This window comes from Amphiprion ocellaris, chromosome 24 (genome assembly GCF_022539595.1).
Source record: "Amphiprion ocellaris isolate individual 3 ecotype Okinawa chromosome 24, ASM2253959v1, whole genome shotgun sequence".
Lineage (NCBI taxonomy): Eukaryota > Metazoa > Chordata > Actinopteri > Pomacentridae > Amphiprion > Amphiprion ocellaris.
The window spans coordinates 15,151,989-15,173,477 of NC_072789.1; the positions used below are offsets into that span (position 1 = coordinate 15,151,989).

Here is a 21,489-nt window from a genome sequence, read left to right on the forward strand (position 1 = left end):
TGTTGTTGTAGGCAAAATTTTGGCAGTAATCAATTTATCATGTGCACATTGTAGGTTACTAACATTTTCTCCAAAAAAAAAAAAAACAAAATTAGCAATAAATGAAAATATAAGCTGGAGGCTAATTTTGACAGAAATAATACAAATAAGCTAAAGGTGCACTGCATGCTTGCATGGCCAAGTGCAAATTCAGTGATAATTAATGAAACCTCTCCTCTGATGCAGGTTAATTATGTTTTTCTAAGGTTGCCCTTGAATGTGGTCATTATTAAACAAAATCAATGTCTAATCAAGTGTGTAACATGGACTCAGGAGCAAATATAAAAGCTGCTTTGTGGTAAATATTTATCATATTTAACATGACATGGGCTTAATGATGAATAACTCCACGTATTCATCATTAATCCCCTGTCATGTTAAATATTATAAATATTTACCACAAAGCAGGCTTTATATTTGTTCTCTGTAGTTCATTATCAGTGCATAGAAAAGTACAGAATTTAAGATTTTTGCTGGCAAAGACAATTTAGCTTTTTTATGGCAAACAAGAGAAGATTGGTCGGGTCAGCAGTGCATATGTTTGCACCGCTGCTATAGTCAATCACTCGATAGGTGAAGAGGGATATGTTTGACAACTGTGTGCGTTTGCTTGTTTGCACTTAAAGGCCTCTGAAATGACCTCGCATATAGAGCTGATAGTCATAAATTGGTCTGAAGTCTCAATTTCCCCACAGGATTTTGACCAGCTGCCACAGCTTTGAACCCATTTCACTCCTACAGCCATCATGCTCACACGCCAAGTGACAGTTTAAATGAGTACATTTTATGACTTGAATCAACAACCAAGGAGAGGCAAATGTAATGTAAATCAGAAAAGCTGCAAATAGAATAATAAGCAATACAGGAACACACCCCACTGTTTTCTTGTTATAATCACTATAATTCATGATGTTTAAGACTAGTTCATGGACAACTGACTAGTATAAGAGCAGTATGTGCCTAAAAAGAACAGAATGGAGCAGTGGCAGTGCCCACTCACTAGCACGGTGGACAGAAATAAAGAAGGATTTTTCTGCCATCATGTGGACCACAGGAGCACTGCAGTCCATGAATTATAAAACTGTCTCATTCTTAATTTGTTTCTGATATTTGCAGAAAAATAAAATACTTCATAAGGTAAAATGGCCTGTTTTCCTTGTTTTTTGTTGATGTTTTGTCTTTCATAAAGAACCCTTCAAGTGAAAATTAAGCTTTTTTTTCCCTTTTAACATGTCCAAATCTTTTTATATGCTTGAAGACAGACCATGGGCGAAATAAGCAGTCAACAATGAATTATTGCAACATTTCAGTTTGCCATTGTGTAGTGGAGAGTAGTTTTACAGTGTATAAACAGTCGTAGATAAACTGTTGTGCTCCAGGTGCAGCAAGCCACAGAGCCAGGCATAGATTCCATAGATCTGTGTATTCTAAAGGTGTAGTTACAACTAAGCCTTTTTAAGGTATGCCGGGATTATTTTCATGGGAAAAAATGTTAATGTATCATTCTAACACACAGAGGTGAGCCTGAAGGAGACCTAGGGAGGGGCTCTCTGTATGCAGATCAACCATGGAATTGTGATGAATTACATCCATGTAAACTGTAATAAATCTAAGCTGAAATAACGTGAACGTGTACAAATGATGTTGGTGTTGAAATGACAAGAGTTGAAATAACTGAGCCAAAAGACCTGAGAACCTCTCAGTTGAGAATCTCATTTGAAGAGCATTGACAAATAGATAGATAGATAGATAGATAGATAGATAGATAGATAGATAGATAGATAGATAGATAGATAGATAGATAGATAGATAGATAGATAGATAGATAGATAGGCAGACAGCTTTTTCCTCGGCTATCTCCGTGCTTTCCTCCAGTTTCCTCGGCAGTTCTCGTGAGCTTCCGTTCCTCCCCGTGTTCACTCGAGTCCTTTCGGCAGAGCAGATTTTCGCTGTCGTCGTCTCCCTCGTCCTCCTCTCCGTGTTGTTGTTCTCGGTGACGCGACGGAGGTGTAGCCTGACGCGGTCTCTTACGTGTCGGTCTGAATAAAAGTGGAGCTCCGTAGACCCGGGAGTGACGAAGCGAGTCCGTGTTGGTAAGAGGATACGCATCCGATGTTTGCTAAACAGATAGACGGCTGACCAGAGAGGTTTTTTGCGCCCAATATCCGCACAGAGCCAACAAAGAGATCATGGCGGCGTTGCAGAGGCTCACAAAATGAGTCAGTCTCTGCAAGGCTCGCAGGCTCGCAACACAACTGAGACATAGGTATTAATGTGGGAGTGGGCTTGAATCTTTTTTCATGAACTGCTTAGAAATAAGTTACTGAAGCAGTTAGCTTTATAAAGCTGTTGCTGATTGACGTAAAACCCATGTAAAACTTGAATTAAGCGAACAAACTAGTTAGTGAAAGTGGGGTGTCCTTCTTGGAAAAAAAGTGGCTTACAATGCATGCAGGCATTTCCCTCCATACAAGCTCACTGCTAGCAACTTAACGGTATCAGTCAGTGCAACATTAGCCCGTACTGCAGTTGAGTGTTAATGAAAGCGCCAAACTGTGACGCTAGTTATTAAAACTTGGGATTCACAACCTCAATACATGTTAAATAAATTGCTCCTGAACTGGCTAATATTTAATGCATTGCCATTAGCTTGTTAGCATGCTAACCGAAGCAATGAAGCTCAATCTGCTAGCCAACCTAACCGCTAACAGTAAATTATCCACAACTCCTTCACATTGCTTTGGTTTTAGCCTTCGGCGTTCTATGGGAACAGAGAGCATGTTAGGTCCTTATTATCACTTCTGTATGTTTTAAAATGATTCTGGCAAGCCCATTTCCATATGGTTTCTACAATGAGACAGTTTTATTAATGAACGAGCTAGCATGTTAAGCAAAGCCACACCCTCCTTTAAGACACCAACAAGCAAGTTGTGAATGAGGCACAACCTCCATCAAAGTGTCTGCTGTCCACCATAGACCACTTTCTCCGTGTTTGTGCTGCAAAGTACAGTTTAAAACATGATGTCACAGATGCAAATAAGCATTTTTTTCCTCAGACCATGGAGGCTGGTGCAGACACACAGCAATGTGGTGAAACGGCTGTCTCTGAGTCTGAGACCCAACAGATTACACTGGCACAGGTAATTCATATTTTCATGGTCAATTTAGACTTTGCACAATTCAGAAAATCAAAGTAATGACCATTCCTGGGGAGTATTAGTAACTTTACACACATACAATGTATGATTGAGTGTTGTTGTGGTTGTAGGCATCCATAGCAGCAGGCCAGGTGACATGCAGTAGTCCCACAGTCACCCTAGTGCAGTTACCGAACGGTCAAACAGTCCAGGTGCACGGGGTGATCCAAGCTGCTCAGCCTTCTGTCATCCAGTCACCACAAGTCCAGACAGTACAGGTGAGAGAAAGAAAAGAATGGGAATTTTCATGATAAACAAAATCATTATGATAGAAGTTTTGACGTAAGCATAGTTAGTTTGCATATTGGAGTGAAAGAGTTAATTATTTTTCTTTTAAGAGGATTTTCTTGAGACCATTGTTGAAATGAAAGTATTCTGATGTTTATTCACTTGCAGATTTCAACTGTTGGTGAGAGTGAGGACTCTCAGGAATCCGTAGACAGTGTGACAGATTCTCAGAAGAGGAGAGAGATTCTGTCCAGACGGCCTTCTTACAGGTCTGTGTGACATCTTATACAAATAGATTTTAGAGCTCCATTTATGTTTTATTGTTTTTGATCTTTTGTCTGTATCACACCTGAGTCTGGAATACACTGACACTGACTAATGCTGTTCCATTTTTTTCAGCTGATTTTATTGCTTTTGAACAATAGCTTAACTTTTAACTGCTTCCAAAGAAAATAGAGGCCTGTGTTTGCAGTGTATAAATGACAGACGGGTCACATGATTTTGGAGAAATTAGATAATTTGACAGGTTATGTATAAGTTGAATGCCAAAATTTTTCTGATTGTTATCCTCTACAGGAAGATTCTGAATGACTTATCATCAGATGCTCCGGCAGTACCTCGAATTGAGGAAGAGAAGTCAGAAGATGACTCAGCCCCTGCCATCACCACAGTCACCATGCCCACTCCCATCTATCAGACCAGCAGTGGCCAGTACAGTAAGTACTTTTTGATATAGGAAGTTTGTGGTTTTTGTTGAAATATGTAGGCGCTACTGCGTTACTACTGAATTGCACTTCGTCTGTGCTAAAGCAAATTCAATATAGAGGCAATTGTAAACAAAGTCTTGATAGGCAGATGTGGTTTTGAGCCTAAATTATGTTATTGGCTTTCATCACACCAAGAATGATTGTTATCAACAAACTGAACTGAGCAGTTTCTTTTAGACACATCAAAGCCTCTGGCAAAGTGATTTGCCACACGAAGACAGTATAAAAATATAAGATGAGTTTGTACACACTATAGAAAAGTGCACTTTGAAGCTTCAATTTATGATTACTCGCCTCTGCTGTACTGATGTCTGATCTACTTGATATGGAGAACAGGACATTTGACATCATTCTAACACCCAGTGATGTCCCTCTGCAGTTGCCATTACCCAAGGTGGGGCCATTCAGCTAGCCAATAATGGCACAGATGGAGTGCAGGGCCTGCAGACACTCGCCATGGCCAACGCTGCTGCAGCCCAGCCTGGCGCCACCATCCTACAGTATGCTCAAACCAGTGATGGTCAGCAGATCCTAGTGCCCAGCAACCAAGTGGTTGTACAAGGTGGGAAAATAATTCTGCATAATTTTCCATTTAAACTACATTGAATGAATGCATGAGTTTAGCAATACAGTAACGACAAACACAAAATGTTGTAAATTTCTTGACAAACCAATCAGTCAATTAATGAAGAACATCATCATTAGATAACTATAAAAGTATGTATTAAGTTGTCCTATGCAAAAAAAAGTTCAAAATTAGCTCCATCTCAACCAACTACAACAGTAAAAAACTGCATGAGTAATGCCAGTGGAAGGATTCAATATAAATAGTGTAACAGTCATAGGGGACATATTTCTACAGTGAGAGCTTTTTCTCTTACTTAAGTAATGGATGTCAATACTTCTCCCACCACTGCTCCTTAATACAAAGTACTGCATTTCTCCATATTTGTCTATCAGCTGCCTCTGGTGATGTCCAGGCATATCAAATCCGCACAGCCCCCACCAGCACCATCACTCCTGGGGTCGTCATGGCAACCTCGCCTGCGCTGGGCACAGCAGGAGCCACTGAGGAAGTCACACGCAAAAGGGAGGTCAGACTGATGAAAAACAGGTAAGTGTATTGTTTTACTCCTCAGTCTAAAAACTGTAGACTCTGGAAGATTTGTCATTGGTGAGTCTGACAAAGAATATTGCATTGTTTTTAAGCCCTGCTTTGCCCTAAATATATGAAGAATGTCTTGTAGTTTACAATTCAGCTGTATGTGGTTCTGTGATGGGCTTGCAGTTCTTGGCAGGTAGTTAGAACTTGGCATAACTTGCCATAACTGGAATAACTTCTCAGTGATGATCAGAGGCAGAGACATCATTCTAATGCTGCATGAACGAGTTCTTTATTTTCTTTTCTGGGGCAGTGAGCCAAAAACATTTGGAAAACTGAAAATCTGGGCCTGTCAAGACACTTCATGCCTAATTACAGCAACTTGATCACCTCTGTGGGCATGCAAATTCAGAGGCTGTGGCTGCATGCTGGTAATGCTACTTTTCACACACTCACAACAGTCAGCCTATCACGGCACGGTTTCTTATTTTGAAGTGTTTTTTTTTTTTCTTTTTTTTGTCAGTATACTAATCCATGTGTTTTTCAAACTTCACTAAACTATTATTATGCAGTTCAGAATTTTTAGTTATCTGCCTCTGGTGCATTCTCATTACCTTTATTTTATTTGTTTATTTTTTTAATATGATTTCCTCAGTCCCTGTTTTATTAAGTTCTTCATTTAAAACAAGATTGTTTATTAAAAAAATCCCTTTTGTTCTGCACCACACTTTGTCACATTCTGTTTGTATGAAATGTGCTAGGCCCACTGGAACTATGTCACACAACTCTCCATTCTAATTATTGGTTTCCTGTCACAAATTTCGTTACAAAATTAATGCTTTGAACTCGGCAGTTTCTAAGTTCAAAGCATTTGTTCTTGCTGGTGTCACGTTCTTTTTCCCTGTGGGCTCATTTTTCACTGCACTATAAAGTCGTGCAGTTCTATGGAAACAGCACAACATCACTAGAAGAAAAGGGAACTTAAAATGTCTTGTGTAGTATAACACAATTATGCCTTAATTCAGCAAAATTGTTTATTTTTGGCAAGTTTTAAAGGAGACACTTAAGATAAGGTGATTTTAATGAACTACCACAAGCTTAAGCTAAGATTTGGTTAATTTTCCCAAAGAAACATTAAAGTCAAACTTAAGTTCCAAGACCAGTGGTCCAGACTGTGATATTATTTATTATATGACTATAAATACATTTTTAAAAATGGCTTCCAGCTGTACTGTATTGTCTTGTAGAACTGTTGCAATCGTGAAATTTTATTTTATGATCAATCGTCATTCAAATAATCACATCTAATGATTTGTCTTCACAGAAGAAGAAACAGTCAAGTCTGTTATTTATACAGCACAGTTAACCCTGTAAAATCCACTGTTTACTTTGAATTTTGAACTCCGTGACTATGGCATTATGCACTTCTAAACTTTGTCATTTTGGGTCGGAGGCATAACAAAATAAATAAAAAATAAATAAATAAATACTGCTCTAAGTTGTCATCTACATGTGCTCTTTGTCACACAGGGAGGCAGCCCGAGAGTGTCGTAGGAAGAAAAAGGAGTACGTCAAGTGTCTTGAGAACCGTGTGGCTGTGTTGGAGAACCAGAACAAAACCCTCATTGAGGAACTTAAAGCCCTCAAAGACTTATACTGCCACAAATCCGAGTAGAAACGTAACTGAACGCCTGCCAGGGGCTTGAAAGTGCCCATCTGTTAACATGTACAGAGACTCAGCATAGAGCCATACATCTGGATGCCACTCCTCCTTTTCTACTCTTTTGCTTCCTTTTTAAAAACTGCTGAAAATCTGTGAAATGACTCACCAGGAATAGGAAGAAACATGCCCCGTCCCCACTTCAACAAGACTTCTTCACATCAGCTATCCATGAAAGAGTGAGGCAATGTTCAGAATGATGGTGGAGGACACTACAACTATACAGGGTCTTTGTGGTGAAGCAGTGGAACAGACTCTTTGGCTGTTCTTGTCTTGACACCGCCAAGGGAAGCATTCCAGTCACTGGTGCCTGGTCAAACTGGGCAACATCACCAGCAACAGAGAACTAACTATAATCACCAATGATGGAACTTTTTCAGTTTTTCTCTCTGAGACGCTTTGGAGAGGTTACCTTTGTGTGCAACGTTTATATTTGTAACTTGCGCTCTTGCATTAACATCTGTTACTTATTAATGCTTTGAAATGTAGACGGGCTGTCTTGGACATTTTATCTTTGAACAGTGTTTTGGTTTATTAGATTATATGCTTCCTTAATGCCATTGATTTTTTTCTTTTTTTTAAACTTAAAATTACTTTGCCTTTATACGACATGAACAGAAACATAACCGTCAAGTTGGGTTGTAAAAAAATGGTTTTCATATTAATTGCAGCTTTTAGAACACAGAGAACAGACTCTGGAACTTGGAAAGAAGTGAATTTGGAAAGCATGGAACTCAAATTCTTAAAGGCACGTTGTCTCTAGCATTTCTTAGCTTTAAAGACACAGTAATCAAGACAGTGGAAAATTCTAATATCTTCAAGTGGGCCTGTGCATGTTCCCAAACGTATTACAAAGGCTCATTGATGTTGATTTTTACCTATCTTCATGAAAACTTCACCACAGTTAAGAAAAGATAAAAGTAGTTTAAACCCTGGGAGTCCCATGCTTAGTACGTTATTCCTGCTAAAAGCCCATCGTTAGCAGCAAATACAGTCCTACTCTTCTGACATAATGTGCCTCCAGTAACACAAGAAATGGGGAAAAACATGGAACTGAACTGTTGCTCATTCGTCAGAAAATATGTTCACAAAAATGGCTAACCTGCCATTTGCTAAAGGTGGTATTTTAAAATTAGGATTTTCATCTGCATTTTTATATTATGGATTTTTCAATCCATTTTTACAAAAAAAAGGTTAATTTTATTGACTTATAGATTCTTTTTGAACAAAAGCAAAAGTAATGAGCCTTAATTGTTATGCAGTGAAAGAATTTATCTGCGTATTTCTAAGCACATTTTGGAGACACATGGCATATCACTGGAATCACAGGTCACTGGCTATGCTAGTGTAATACACTGTCCTGTTTTATTTAACTTGTGTGTAACCATAGACTGCATTTATAAGATGGAAAGATGGACATAGCCAATGTGGAAGTGAGTTGAACCTGGATTCTTTCTAATGGCCAGCAGGGGACGACTACTCCAGTTTGAAAAAGATGCCTGATTGTATAAAAGTTGTATAGAAAGTGGTCCTACTTCTCATGTGATTTATTACCGTAGTAAACATTTTCCTGATAATTTTATGGCCTCATTTGTTATTTTAAAGTTTCCTTTAATACAGTGATGTTGTTTGTGTAAATTGTGGTCCCATTTATACTAAAAAGGGTAACAAAGCTGTCTTGAAACTTGTCGGTTTCAAAAAACCAAGTTGGCAATTCCAAACTCGGGGCTTCAAAACTATAGTCCACTAACCAATTGGTGACATCAGGTTTGCTACATCCATTTTTTATATACAGTCTATGCATGCAATTAAAAAGAGAAACAACTGTTCAGCAGAGCCTGTCTCCAAAATCTGTTTAATACAAAGTGTCATGCGCACTTTTTTTGCATTTACAATCACGATTTAACAGAAGAATCTCAGCACAGCTCTACCAGACAAAGCCTGTTGAGAGGCCTCTATAAATTTTACTTGAGTACACTACTAACCTGTAATTAATCATCAAGTGTCCATGAGTGTTATGTTGCTCATTAATCATCATCATGCATTTGACAAAATGTTATTAATTTTATGGAGCATCAAATCTCATCCTTTTACCTATCAAACACTCTGCAATAGTGTGACCAAATTTAAAAAAAAAAAAAAAAACAGGAAAAAAAACTTCAGTGAACAAAATGGATATTTTCATTATAACGGAATGCCACAATGTATTCTTTAGGTATTGTGTATTGTCATTAAATAGTACGCTTTTTTTTTTTTTAAATGTTGGTTTTCATTAATTTTTTATTCACAATTTCTAAATGTTAGCACCAACTTGTATGATACAGTGCATTATGTTAAAGCTTTTCAAATATTACATTTTTGGCAGCTGTTAATAAATGTCTTTCTGGTACTCTTTCATTTGATTCTTATGTGAAAACAGTAAATCAGAAGGCAGGTGAAAGAACATAGACTAGTTAGGATGCCAAGTTGTCACAAGTCCCTCCTACGTGGCAGTTTACAAGCTTTATATACATGGATGTCCCTTTGCTTCTCATAGTATACTTCTTCAACTTTGAACCGCAGCTTGAGCATGCTCAAAAAGTTTCTATCTCGCTCATAGCGGATCTTGCAGGCCAGCAGCACCACAGTGGTGTCCGAACACAAGTGCTCCAGAGTCTGCAGCAGAGGCACAAATGTGTCCTCCAGGTAAACGATGTCTGCTCCCAGAACCAGATCAAATCTGCTAGGTGGGTAGCGTTCAAGGCCCTTACCCCAGGTCAGCTCTGACACAACCACTGATCTCTGGCAGTCAGTGGGCAGGTTTGCCTTTACATTCGCAGAAAGGAAGTCCAGGGCAGGTTCTCTGTCGGTGATGGTCACTTCGGCACCTGGTAAGATTAAGAATGTGGCACTACTAAGCATAGGTGAAGATTCACGGGGGCAGGGTAGAGGCTGTAACAAGGTCCCAATCTCTAGATTTGAACAATGATTTAATTGGTTAAGGTCAATATGTGTTGTATTCTTGCTTTCAGTTAACATCCACAACATAGCTGAGATGTCTGTGATTTCGAAAAAACATCCCAAAACACACAAGAACGTGTTTTAAATATGCAGAATGAATCTGAGTTGTTTAAGTCATGGAGTTATTAATTAAAATTGAATGAATTTGTCATTGACAGAAAAAAGTGCCATTTGCCATACAATTGAAGAGGTCATTTCCTCAAACAAAAGATAGAAAAGATGACAGAAGTCAGAGCTTATATGCGTGTTGAATCAGCAAGGATAATTCTGAATAAGGAAAGCTGAGTCATAGAAGAATAAATATTTGAAGGCAATACAGAGTGCCTGAGAGAATTACTGCATTATACTGCTCACAGCGATAAGAGCAATATATGAAAGAATATGAATTGTCACCTGGTGCCTAAATTTTGTTAACCATAAACCAATGCTAAAAAGGCACATGTGGCTTTTTGCAGTTTTGTTGTTTTTTTTAGGGCCTATAGTGTGGCTGATTATTAGTAATCAAGTAGAAAAATAACTGATATCTGCAACCAACATGCATGCACAGCAAAATTTAAGACCTTGGTCTCAAAAAATGAAATAACACAAACTCAAGCCCAAAACCTATTTGAAATACTTTTGTTTATATGATGTTTTACGTACGTTTAATTGCAAGAGATTTTTTTTTGTCCTTAAGTGTTCATAGGCTATTATTAACCATGACATGTAACAAATCAGACTGCATGTGAGTGGCAATTCCAGATAGAATAAGAAATACATTTATTTTGACAAGAATCTACTTAAGAAAAATTATTAGACCACCCTTGTTTTCTTCAATTTCTTGTTCATTTCAATGCCTGGTACATCTAAAGGTACATTTGTTTAGGCAAATATAATGATAACTACAACAGCAGCTTAAGAGTTTCATTTAAGAGTGGATATCTAGCCATTTTCCATGGTTTTCTTGATAATAACCAAAATCACTTAAGTTCTTACATATAGCTATGGCATTGTACTCCCAAAAACAATGCTTTTAGGCATTCCATGTTTTCTGTCTGTTTTAGTCACATGATACACACAGGAGTGCTTGATTGCATAACCATTGTTTTTGATGACTGCAGCCATGTGTCTTGGCATGCTCTCCACCAGCTTCTGACATTGTTCTGCTGTCACAGCAGCCCATTCCTGTTGCACAAATTCAAACAAATTTGCTTTGTTTTTGGCCTTATGGTTCTCCAGTTTGTGTCTGATGATTTTCCACAGGTTTTCAAATTGGATTTAGATCTGGTGATTGAGCAGGCCAAGGCATGGTTCCAATGTTCTGGTTCTCCATCCAAGCTTTAACTGACCTTGTCGTATGGCAAGAGACATTGTCTTGTTGGAAAATCCAGTCATTCAAGGCAGGAAAGAGTTTTCCAGCTGATGGAAGAAGACTGTTTTCAAGAATAGCCCTGTACATGACCTGATCCACTGGTCCTTCACACAATTGCATTTGCCCTGTTCCACCCATACTGAAACAACCCCAGATTGTCACTGATCCACCCCCTTGTTCTACTGCAGGGGCAAGACAGTCTGGTTTGCAGGCTTCTCCAGGCGTCCTCCAAACCAGTAAGTTGGCTGGAGTGGACATCAATTGAAAATTAATCACTGAAGAGAACCTTAGCCCAATCATCAACAGTCCAATCCTTGTGATCCCCAGCAAAGAGTAACATAGCTTTCCTCTTGCCTTTCGTTGATGAAGGGCTTCTTCCGTGACCTGTGTGACTTCAGACCACCTTCAAAAAGTGGGTTTCGAACTGTCTTTGCTGAACAAGTCACATTTCTCGACAGTGCCCACTCATTTTTAAGGTCCCTGGAGGTCTGACAACGATTCCTGACAGGAACGGATGAGTGCACGGTCATCTCGTGGGGTAGAAAGACGTTTCCTGCCATGACCAGCTAGCTATTTGGTAGTACCATGTTCGGCTTGTCTGTTCTTGGTGTAATGAATGGCTGTCTTGGAGATCTTCAGTTTTTTTTTGCTACCTGTCTTTCACTCATGCCAATTTCCAGCAGTGCCAAGATGGCTGCCTTTGTGGCTTCACATAATTCTTTTGTTTTAGACATTATGTAAGAGCTGACAACTTCTGAGTTGTGCTACAGCTTGAATGTAAGCAGGAAACCACTCTAGGCCTTTGCATGTGCAGTGCTGCTTATGACAGGAATGGCCTCTTAAATACCCTAGGAATACAATTAAGCTTAAGCATGTCAAACAGGACATAAAGTATTCTGTAATGAGCTGCATTTTTTGGGATGTTTATTGTATTCTTCAGGTAATATACCTTTAGTAGTACAAGGCAGTAAAATGAACAAGACCGCGCTTCACTTTTTCCACATTTTTTATGTTACAGCCTTATTCCAAAATTGATTAAATCCATTTTTTACCTCAAAATTCTACACACAACACCCCATAATGACAATGTGGAAAAAAATGTTCCTTAAATTGTTGCAAATTTATTAAAAATAAAAAACCTGAGAAATCACATTAGTATTCACAGCTTTGCCGTGAAGCTCAAAATTGAGCTCAGGTGCATTCTGTTTCCACTGATCATCCTTGAGATGTTTCAGCAGCTTAATTGGAGTCCGCCTGTGGTAAATTCAGTTGATTGGACATGATTTGTGAAAAGGCACACACCTGTCTATATAAGGTCCCACAGTTGACAGTGCATGTCAAAGCACAAACCAAGCATGAAGACAAAGGACTTGTCTATAGACCTCGAGACAGGATTGTCTCAAAGCACAAGGCTGGGGAAGGCTATCAAAAATTTCTGCTGCTTTGAAGGTTCCAATGAGCACAGTGGCCTCCATCATCTGTAAGTGCAAGAAGTTTGGAAACACCAGGACTCTTCCTAGAGCTGGCCGGCCATCTAAGCTGAGTGACTGGGGGAGAAGGGCCTTAGTTAGGGAGGTAACCAATATCCCAATGGTCACTGTCAAAGCTCCAGCGTTCCTCTGGAGAGAGGGGAACCTTCCAGAAGGACAACCATCTCTGCAGCAATCCACCAATCAGGCCTGTATGGTAGAGTGGCGAGCACAGGAGCCACTCCTTAGTAAAAGGCACATGGCAGCCCGTCTGGAGTTTGCCAAAAGGCACCTGAAGGACTCTCAGACCATGAGAAACAAAATTCTCTGGTCTGACGAGACAAAAATGTAACTCTTTGGAGTGAATGCCAGGCGTTCCGTTTGGAGAAAACCAGGCACCGCTCATCACCAGGCCAATACCATCCATACAGTGAAGTATGGTGGTAGCAGCATCATGCTGTGGGGATGTTTTTCAGCGGCTGGAACTGGAAGACTCGTCAGGATAGAGGTAAAGATGAATGCAGCAATGTACAGAGACATCCTGGATGAAAACCTGCTCCAGAGCACTCTTGACCTCAGACTGGGGCGACGGTTCATCTTTCAGCAGGACAATGACCCTAAGCACACAGCCAAGATATCATAGGGGTGGCTTCAGAACAACTCGGTGAATGTCCTTGAGTGGCCCAGCCAGAGCCCAGACCTGAGTCCAACTGAACATCTCTGGAGAGATCTGAAAATGGCTGTGCACCGACGCTTTCCATCCAACCTGATGGAGCTTGAGAAGTACTGCAAAGAGGAATGGGCGAAACTGGCCAAAGATAGGTGTGCCAAGCTTGTGGCATCATATTCAAAACAACTTGAGGCTGTAATTGCTGCCAAAGGTGCATCAATGAAGTATTGAGCAAAGGCTGAACACTTATGTACATGTGATTTCAGTTTTGTCATTGTTAATAAATTTGCAACAAGTTCAAAAAAATTTCTCATGTTGTCATTATGGGGTGTTGTGTGTAGAATTTTTGAGGGGAAAAATGAATTTAATCCATTTTGGAATAAGTCTGTAACATAAAATATATTCATACCCATTGCAAGCTGTCACAGTCTATGGAGAAATCCAAGGTCCTATACTATTCCAAACAATCCAAGCTGTTCTAAAGCATAAAATTACCCTGTTGTACCAGCTGTTTTAATCAACTCAACAGGTGAAAAACAGCAGTTCTCTGCAGTTGGTTTTTGGACAGTCATGGTTGTGACAAAGGAGCTCACTGAGCTGCTCACAAGTCAGAAAAAGGCTATAAGGCCATTTCTAAATGTTTTCAAGTTCCAGTGGCTACAGTGCAAAGTATTATTAAAAAAATACAAGACTTTCAACACTGTGGAAAAATCTCAGAGGATGTGGACAGAAGCCAAAAGTGACACCTGTGCTGGCCAGGAGGACAAGTGAGAGAGATCAAAAAGAACCCAAGGATCACCACCAAGGCCATCCTGGAGAATCTGGGCACTGCTGGTGGCAACGTCTCAAGGCAGACAGTCCAACGGACACTGCACAATGCTGAGTTCCATGGATGCAAACCAAGGAGGACGCTACTTCTCCAGATAAGGCACACAAAAGCCCGCTTGGCCTTTGCAAATGAGAAACCTTCAACCCTAAGAACACCATCCCCATTGTCAAACATCATGGTGGAAACCTAATGCTTTGGGGGTGTTTTTCAGCCAATGGACTAGGGGACCATTAAAAAAGAGGAATACATCAAGATTCTCAACAACAACATCAGGTAGTCTGCAGAGAAACTTGACCTTGGGCACCACTGGACATTTCAGCACGACAAAGACCCAAAACACAGCAAAAGTGGAGAAGAAATGGTTAGCAGACAAAAACATTAAAGTTTTGGAATGGCCCAGCCAAAATCCTGACTTGAATCCAATTGAGAATCTGTGGAGGGAGCTAAAGATCAGGGTGAAAACAAGGACAACCTCCAACCTGAAAGAGTTGGAGCTAGACAAAAATACCAGTGGAGACATGCAAAAACCTGGTCAGCAATTACAGGAAGCATTTGATTGCTGTAATAGCCAATAAAAGATTTTCTATTGATTACTGGAGAAGGGCATGAACAATTCTGGACAAGCCATTTTTGTTGAAATGTAAAATTTTTTTTCCACAATGATGCCTCTTGTACATTATCTTATTATTTTTGGGAGAAACCCGTGTCATTTCCAGGCAAAAAACAAAAAACAAATTTGCTGTTTCAATAAAAGTAACTTTAAGTCAAAATTGGCCAGGGGTATATATATATATATATATATATATATATATATATATATATATATATATATATATATATATATATATATATATATATATATATATATATGTATATATATATATATATATATATATATATATATATATATATGGCATGCCGTTTAGGAAATTATGTATATATATAAAATCTAGAATTCTGAATATATGGAATGAAAGTTTGAATATATTGAATGAAAGTCGGAATATATTGAATGAAAGTTTGAATATATTGAATGAAAGTCTGAATATATGGAATGAAAGTCGGAATATATTGAATGAAAGTGTTCAGACTTTCATTCCATATATTCAGATTCTCATTCAATATATTCAGAGTTTCATTCAATATATTCAGTTTCATTCAATATATTCAGTTTCATTCAATATATTCAGAGTTTCATTCCATATATTCAGAGTTTCTTTCAATATATTCAGAGTTTCATTCAATATATTCGGATTTTCATTCCATATATTCAGACTTTCATTCCATATATTCAGAGTTTCATTCAATATATTCAGAGTTTCATTCAATATATTCAGAGTTTCATTCAATATATTCCGAGTTTTTTTCCTACCGAGCCCCGGAAGGGACATGTCGGTATGGCGAAACGACAATGGAGGACACCCACCCGTACGAGAGTTTTATTGAGTTTTATTTTGTAATCAGCCTAAAATACAAAGACATTCAAGCAGTGCGATGCATGAGGAGTCTGCCATGCAGACCAGCGATCCTGATCCTGGTAAGTTTTATTTCTCCAACACCCTGCTGTTAGCCCGCTATGAATACACCAGCTACAGTAGTCCCACATTAATATTATGAAGGCTACACCAGCTAACGTGGTAGGACACAGCATCAGTGATCAGAGGTTGGCGTTGAACTGTTGTTTGCTAACCAGTTAGCCGCCGCTAAGATAACAATTATGAAACAATTCCTTATAAAACCTGAGAAAAGGAGCAGCAGTATTTCCTAACAAGACCTGTATTCAAAACCTCCCACGTTGTTACACAACGACCCATTAATTATATTACTGAACTATATGGTAATCATTGAAATTTCTCTTGAAGAATCATTGAACTGTTTGCTAACATTATCATTAATGTAAGTCTAAAACTAATTCAACTGATCAATTTAACACAATGAAGTAAAGAGTACTGGTAATGTGCAGCTATTTTTATCATTTCAAGGTAAAATGCTGATTGTTCTTGAGGTTTCAGCTTTGCAGATGTGGAAATTCAAAGCATTGATTTCCTTTACTCAGATTTTTTTGGGTGGTTTTCAGTTGTGCCTCAAAGCAAGGCATTTAGCACTGTTGGAAATTATTACAGGTATTTTTGTAACACTTTCTAACATCGTATGGACAAAGCAATAATTAAACAGTTAATGGAGAAAATGGTTTTAAATTACAGATGCTATCATCAACATTTCTTATTCATTTATTTAGTTGTCGGCCTTGGATGATGAGGTCCAGTTACCAGGACTGTTACTCTGCAGCTCACTGATCCCATCCTGCAGCTCATCCATGCCGTCCTCCTCTCAACAGACCAAATCAAGTAAGATCTGTTTAGACTGTGTGGACAACAACATGATCAATATGTTAACTTTCAGCCCATCCTAAAATCACAAAACAGAACATTTACTTTAACTGTGTTTATGAATATAGAAAGTAATTACTAACAACTAATACCTTTTTGGGTGCTTTTATGCAGGAAAAAGGAAGCAGGATGCTACTGTGGATCTGCTGCAGCATCTGGAGAGGTCAGAGGAACAGTTGAGGAGACACCAAGACGTGACCGCTGCCATGCACCAGTACATCCAGAGACCAAGACCTGACCTCTGCCATGCTCCAGAACATCCAGAGACCAAGACCTGACCACTGCCATGCTCCAGAACATCCAGAGACCAAGACCTGACCTCTGCCATGCTCCAGAACATCCAGAGACCAAGACCTGACCACTGCCATGCTCCAGAACATCCAGAGACCAAGACCTGACCACTGCTATGCTCCAGAACATCCAGACACCAAGACCTGACCTCTGCCATGCTCCAGAACATCCAGAGACCAAGACCTGACCACTGCCATGCTCCAGAACATCCAGAGACCAAGACCTGACCTCTGCCATGCTCCAGAACATCCAGAGACCAAGACCTGACCACTGCTATGCTCCAGAACATCCAGAGGATGGATGAAAATTCAAACACCTTGGTTGGACTGATGGGACGTACGGTGTCAGTGCTGGAGAGACTGTCACAGAAATAAACTGCATTATCCACTACTTCTGATCTTTTTTTTTTTTTTTTTTTTTAAATCTTCTTTTTTGTAAATTCTTTTACATTTTAGTTATTTAACTTCACCTGTTTTGTATTTTTACTCTTGCACATTGGGGGAATAAACAGAAATTTGTGATGAAAGATGCGTGTTTCGTCTATAATCTACAGAGACTTTATTCAGTGTTCAGTGCACACTTCGGTTACACACATTTTGACAGATAATTAGTGGTGCTTTTGAACATATCACACCAAGCAAGATAGATAAACTGCACTACTGCAGCAGATATATTATTGAAGTGTGCTTAGATGACGTGTATACATACACCGCTCACAAATAGTTATTCAACTTTTGGGTGAAATTTATGGAAAATGTAAAAAATTCATGCTATGGTGATACCAAATCATGAAAGTTGGGCATTTAAGTAGAAGCATGCAATAGCGATTTCCTCATCTCAAACAATTTATTGAAACAAAAACTAACAACAGTGGTGGGTATATCACAATAAAAATGTCAATGTCTCATGACAGTTTGGACAGAACAGCAGCCTTCAGCTGAAATCCAGTACAATTGTGTCCCACCAGTGGCGTGATCCCGGATATCCAGGCAACAGCTGACCTCTGCCTCACAATTAACCTTAAGACCATCTGTAAAGATGAACATAGATATTATCATCAACTTACTGCGTTTAACTGTTATGTAATGGATGAAAACATAGTCGAAGCTAAGTAACTAAGCTAACGCTAACATGTTCAGTGTTAAGAGTCAAAACATCTCTGACAATTACTTGCCTTCCCCGTTGGCTGTGACTGCGATGAAGGCAAATTGTTAATCACAGCAGAGCTAATCTGAAGAGCAGATCCACAGTAGCATCCTGCTTAGTTTTTCCTGCATAAAAGCACCCAAAAAGGTATTAGTTGTTAGTAATTACTTTCTATATTCATAAACACAGTTAAAGTAAATGTTCTGTTTTGTGATTTTAGGATGGGCTGAAAGTTAACATATTGATCATGTTGTTGTCCACACAGTCTAAACAGATCTTACTTGATTTGGTCTGTTGAGAGGAGGATGGCATGGATGAGCTGCAGGATGGGATCAGTGAGCTGCAGAGTAACAGTCCTGGTAACTGGACCTCATCATCCAAGGCCGACAACTAAATAAATGAATAAGAAATGTTGATGATAGCATCTGTAATTTAAAACCATTTTCTCCATTAACTGATTAATTATTGCTTTGTCCATACGATGTTAGAAAGTGTTACAAAAATACCTGTAATAATTTCCAACAGTGCTAAATGCCTTGCTTTGAGGCACAACTGAAAACCACCCAAAAAAATCTGAGTAAAGGAAATCAATGCTTTGAATTTCCACATCTGCAAAGTTGAAACCTCAAGAACAATCAGCATTTTACCTTGAAATGATAAAAATAGCTGCACATTACCAGTACTCTTTACTTCATTGTGTTAAATTGATCAGTTGAATTAGTTTTAGACTTACATTAATGATAATGTTAGCAAACAGTTCATTGATTCTTCAAGAGAAATTTCAATGATTACCATATAGTTCAGTAATATAATTAATGGGCCGTTGTGTAACAACGTGGGAGGTTTTGAATACAGGTCTTGTTAGGAAATACTGCTGCTCCTTTTCTCAGGTTTTATAAGGAATTGTTTCATAATTGTTAGCTTAGCGGCGGCTAACTGGTTAGCAAACAACAGTTCAACGCCAACCTCTGATCACTGATGCTGTGTCCTACCACGTTAGCTGGTGTAGTGTTCATAATATTAATGTGGGACTACTGTAGCTGGTGTATTCATAGCGGGCTAACAGCAGGGTGTTGGAGAAATAAAACTTACCAGGATCAGGATCGCTGGTCTGCATGGCAGACTCCTCATGCATCGCACTGCTTGAATGTCTTTGTATTTTAGGCTGATTACAAAATAAAACTCAATAAAACTCTCGTACGGGTGGGTGTCCTCCATTGTCGTTTCGCCATACCGACATGTCCCTTCCGGGGCTCGGTAGGAAAAAAACTCGGAATATATTGAATGAAACTCTGAATATATTGAATGAAACTCTGAATATATTGAATGAAACTCTGAATATATGGAATGAAAGTCTGAATATATGGAATGAAAATCCGAATATATTGAATGAAACTCTGAATATATTGAATGAAACTCGGAATATATGGAATGAAAATCCGAATATATTGAATGAAAATCCGAATATATTGAATGAAACTCTGAATATATGGAATGAAACTCTGAATATATTGAATGAAACTCTGAATATATGGAATGAAAATCTGAATATATGGAATGAAAATCTGAATATATGGAATGAAAATCTGAATATATGGAATGAAAGTCGGAATATATGGAATGAAACTCGGAATATATGGAATGAAAGTATGAACATTATATATATTCCGACTTTCATTCCATATATTCCGACTTTCATTCCATATATTCCGACTTTCATTATATATATTCCGACTTTCTTTCCATATATTCAGAATTTTATATATATATATAATTTCCTAAACGGCATGCCATATATATATATATATATATATATATATATATATATATATATATATATATATAGATAGATAGATAGATAGATAGATAGATAGATAGATAGATAGATAGATAGATAGATAGATAGATAGATAGATAGATAGCGATATATATAAAGAATCTGAAAAATGCTAAATATCAGATCCAATAAGCAGTCAGGCTTATCATTGGTCAACTGATGATTTATGCTGTTGCTTCTCTTATACAATCTACATGCACTATTTTAACTTGAGTTAATTTGAAATTGTAGCACAGTGCAATACATGATGCTTGATACTCAAAACTTACAAGTTTTAAGTATTAAACTCGTAAATTCCTGTATTCTGATTAATTTTATGCGTAGTACAGAAGCCTTTAGTTGTGTAAAGAAAACACAAAATTTAGGCACAGTGAGGTGGGAGGGACACATGTTGTACATATCCCCTGCATCCCTCCTGAAATCTACGCCTATGGTGCCCTTCAATCTCTCTCAGAACACCTGTAAATGGTTAATAATGATATACTTACCCAGCAGTGCTGCTACATGCCCACCAGCCCAGTGCCAGCGCCCAGTTCAATTGCCAACTTCCCGTGTAACTCCACTTTCCCCAGCTCCAGATACATACACATGACAACTGCCTGGAAAACGAACGCCATATGGATTTTAATCAAATATTTAGTAGATATTAAACACAGATGTTTTGTTACCACTTACAGCATCCCACACAACTGCTGCCACCCCGAGGTTTTTCCAATCCTGTGCGAGACGCAGGTCGTGATTTGCAAACCGGAACTGTGCCGATGAATTTTGGAGTTTTGACAGCGCAGGTATTGAATTTTCTACATACGGAACCAGAGCCATGTTGATAATTAGTTACGTGTGTCATTTACCCATGCGCAGTGCAGCCCTTCTTCTTCGGGGTTTTAATGTTGATTTACTGACTCACTACCGCCGTCTTCTGGAACTAATTGTCATATTAGTTTCCGTGTCCTTTCTCATTTTTTTCATCGTCTATGTTTTCCTTAACATATAAAGCCAATATATAGCGTCACCATCCAGAATTAACGACTCCGTTCTCTTATTTTGGTAAGAGTGGCGAGTCTCTTCTAACCGTCTCTTGGTTATTAGCCCATTGTTGACACTCTACTGAGCAATGTCAACCAATCACGTATCAGCTTCTATAACGGTAACCAATTGGAAAGCCTGTCTTTGCGATGGACGTATCTGCAAGACTTTTCTCAACGACGGGGGCGTGGACTTCACAAGGAGTCTGCCAGGTGTGTAAAGCTAACGACACATAGCAGCAATACAGTTTCCCTTTCATTTGTGTTTCTGTACGTAAAATAGAAAATAAAATAAAAAAAACTACCGAATGCATATTTTGTCTGTTGTTTCTCCTGGACCCAATATGCCCTTCTGGTCTTTTTTAAGCACGAAAATAACCACAAAAAGTTCATTGAAAGAAAAGAGCAGTCTGAGTGCACGGTGATGG

General features: G+C 38.7%; 2 protein-coding genes and 1 long non-coding RNA gene across 6 annotated transcripts; 1 reads left to right on the plus strand and 2 right to left on the minus strand.

Annotated features, from left to right (window-relative positions):
• Positions 1–1,974: 1,974 nt before the first annotated feature.
• On the plus strand, positions 1,975–9,442 carry LOC111563020 (cyclic AMP-responsive element-binding protein 1). Of its 3 annotated transcripts, XM_023261893.3 has the most exons (9): positions 1,975–2,132; positions 3,096–3,179; positions 3,308–3,454; positions 3,633–3,733; positions 4,041–4,180; positions 4,611–4,793; positions 5,192–5,345; positions 5,647–5,764; positions 6,864–7,003. In XM_023261893.3, the coding sequence occupies exons 2-8, from the start codon at positions 3,099–3,101 to the stop codon at positions 5,717–5,719; spliced, it is 879 nt and encodes a 292-aa protein (XP_023117661.1). In that variant the 5' UTR covers positions 1,975–2,132; positions 3,096–3,098; the 3' UTR covers positions 5,720–5,764; positions 6,864–7,003. The 3 variants fall into 3 exon arrangements, with proteins under 3 accessions (XP_023117661.1, XP_023117659.1, XP_023117660.1); XM_023261891.3 differs by lacking the exon at positions 5,647–5,764 and having other exon boundaries at positions 6,864–9,442; XM_023261892.3 differs by lacking the exons at positions 1,975–2,132; positions 5,647–5,764 and adding an exon at positions 2,139–2,305 and having other exon boundaries at positions 6,864–9,442.
• Positions 2,879–21,068, minus strand: mettl21a (methyltransferase 21A, HSPA lysine). Of its 2 annotated transcripts, XR_008600816.1 has the most exons (4): positions 20,712–20,741; positions 20,525–20,635; positions 9,804–9,920; positions 2,879–3,419 (listed from the first exon to the last, which is right to left on the minus strand). XR_008600816.1 is itself a non-coding variant. In XM_055008377.1 (3 exons), exons 1-3 carry the CDS (start codon positions 20,856–20,858, stop codon positions 9,523–9,525), a joined length of 666 nt encoding a protein of 221 aa, XP_054864352.1. In that variant the 5' UTR covers positions 20,859–21,068; the 3' UTR covers positions 8,892–9,522. The 2 variants fall into 2 exon arrangements, 1 of the variants encoding a protein (XP_054864352.1); XM_055008377.1 differs by lacking the exon at positions 2,879–3,419 and having other exon boundaries at positions 8,892–9,946; positions 20,541–20,635; positions 20,712–21,068.
• On the minus strand, positions 18,228–19,828 carry LOC118471316 (uncharacterized). Its single transcript, XR_008600817.1, has 3 exons — positions 19,292–19,828; positions 18,481–18,589; positions 18,228–18,324 (listed from the first exon to the last, which is right to left on the minus strand). It is a non-coding gene; the product is annotated as an uncharacterized LOC118471316 (long non-coding RNA).
• Positions 21,069–21,489: the final 421 nt, after the last annotated feature.

What these genes read in the sequence shown, in the direction of transcription:
- mettl21a (XM_055008377.1), bottom strand. Translation starts at nt 20,858, where the DNA reads ATGGCTCTGGTTCCGTATGTAGAAAATTCAATACCTGCGCTGTCAAAA. An exon ending in CAGCAGTTGTGTGGGATGCT is followed by an intron (nt 20,636 to 20,711) that starts GTAAGTGGTAAC and finishes TTCGTTTTCCAG; the next exon opens with GCAGTTGTCATGTGTATGTA. An exon ending in GGCACTGGGCTGGTGGGCAT is followed by an intron (nt 9,947 to 20,540) that starts GTAGCAGCACTG and finishes ACCTATGCTTAG; the next exon opens with TAGTGCCACATTCTTAATCT.
- LOC111563020 (XM_023261891.3), top strand. Translation starts at nt 3,099, where the DNA reads ATGGAGGCTGGTGCAGACACACAGCAATGTGGTGAAACGGCTGTCTCT. An exon ending in AACAGATTACACTGGCACAG is followed by an intron (nt 3,180 to 3,307) that starts GTAATTCATATT and finishes TTGTGGTTGTAG; the next exon opens with GCATCCATAGCAGCAGGCCA. An exon ending in TCCAGACGGCCTTCTTACAG is followed by an intron (nt 3,734 to 4,040) that starts GTCTGTGTGACA and finishes TATCCTCTACAG; the next exon opens with GAAGATTCTGAATGACTTAT.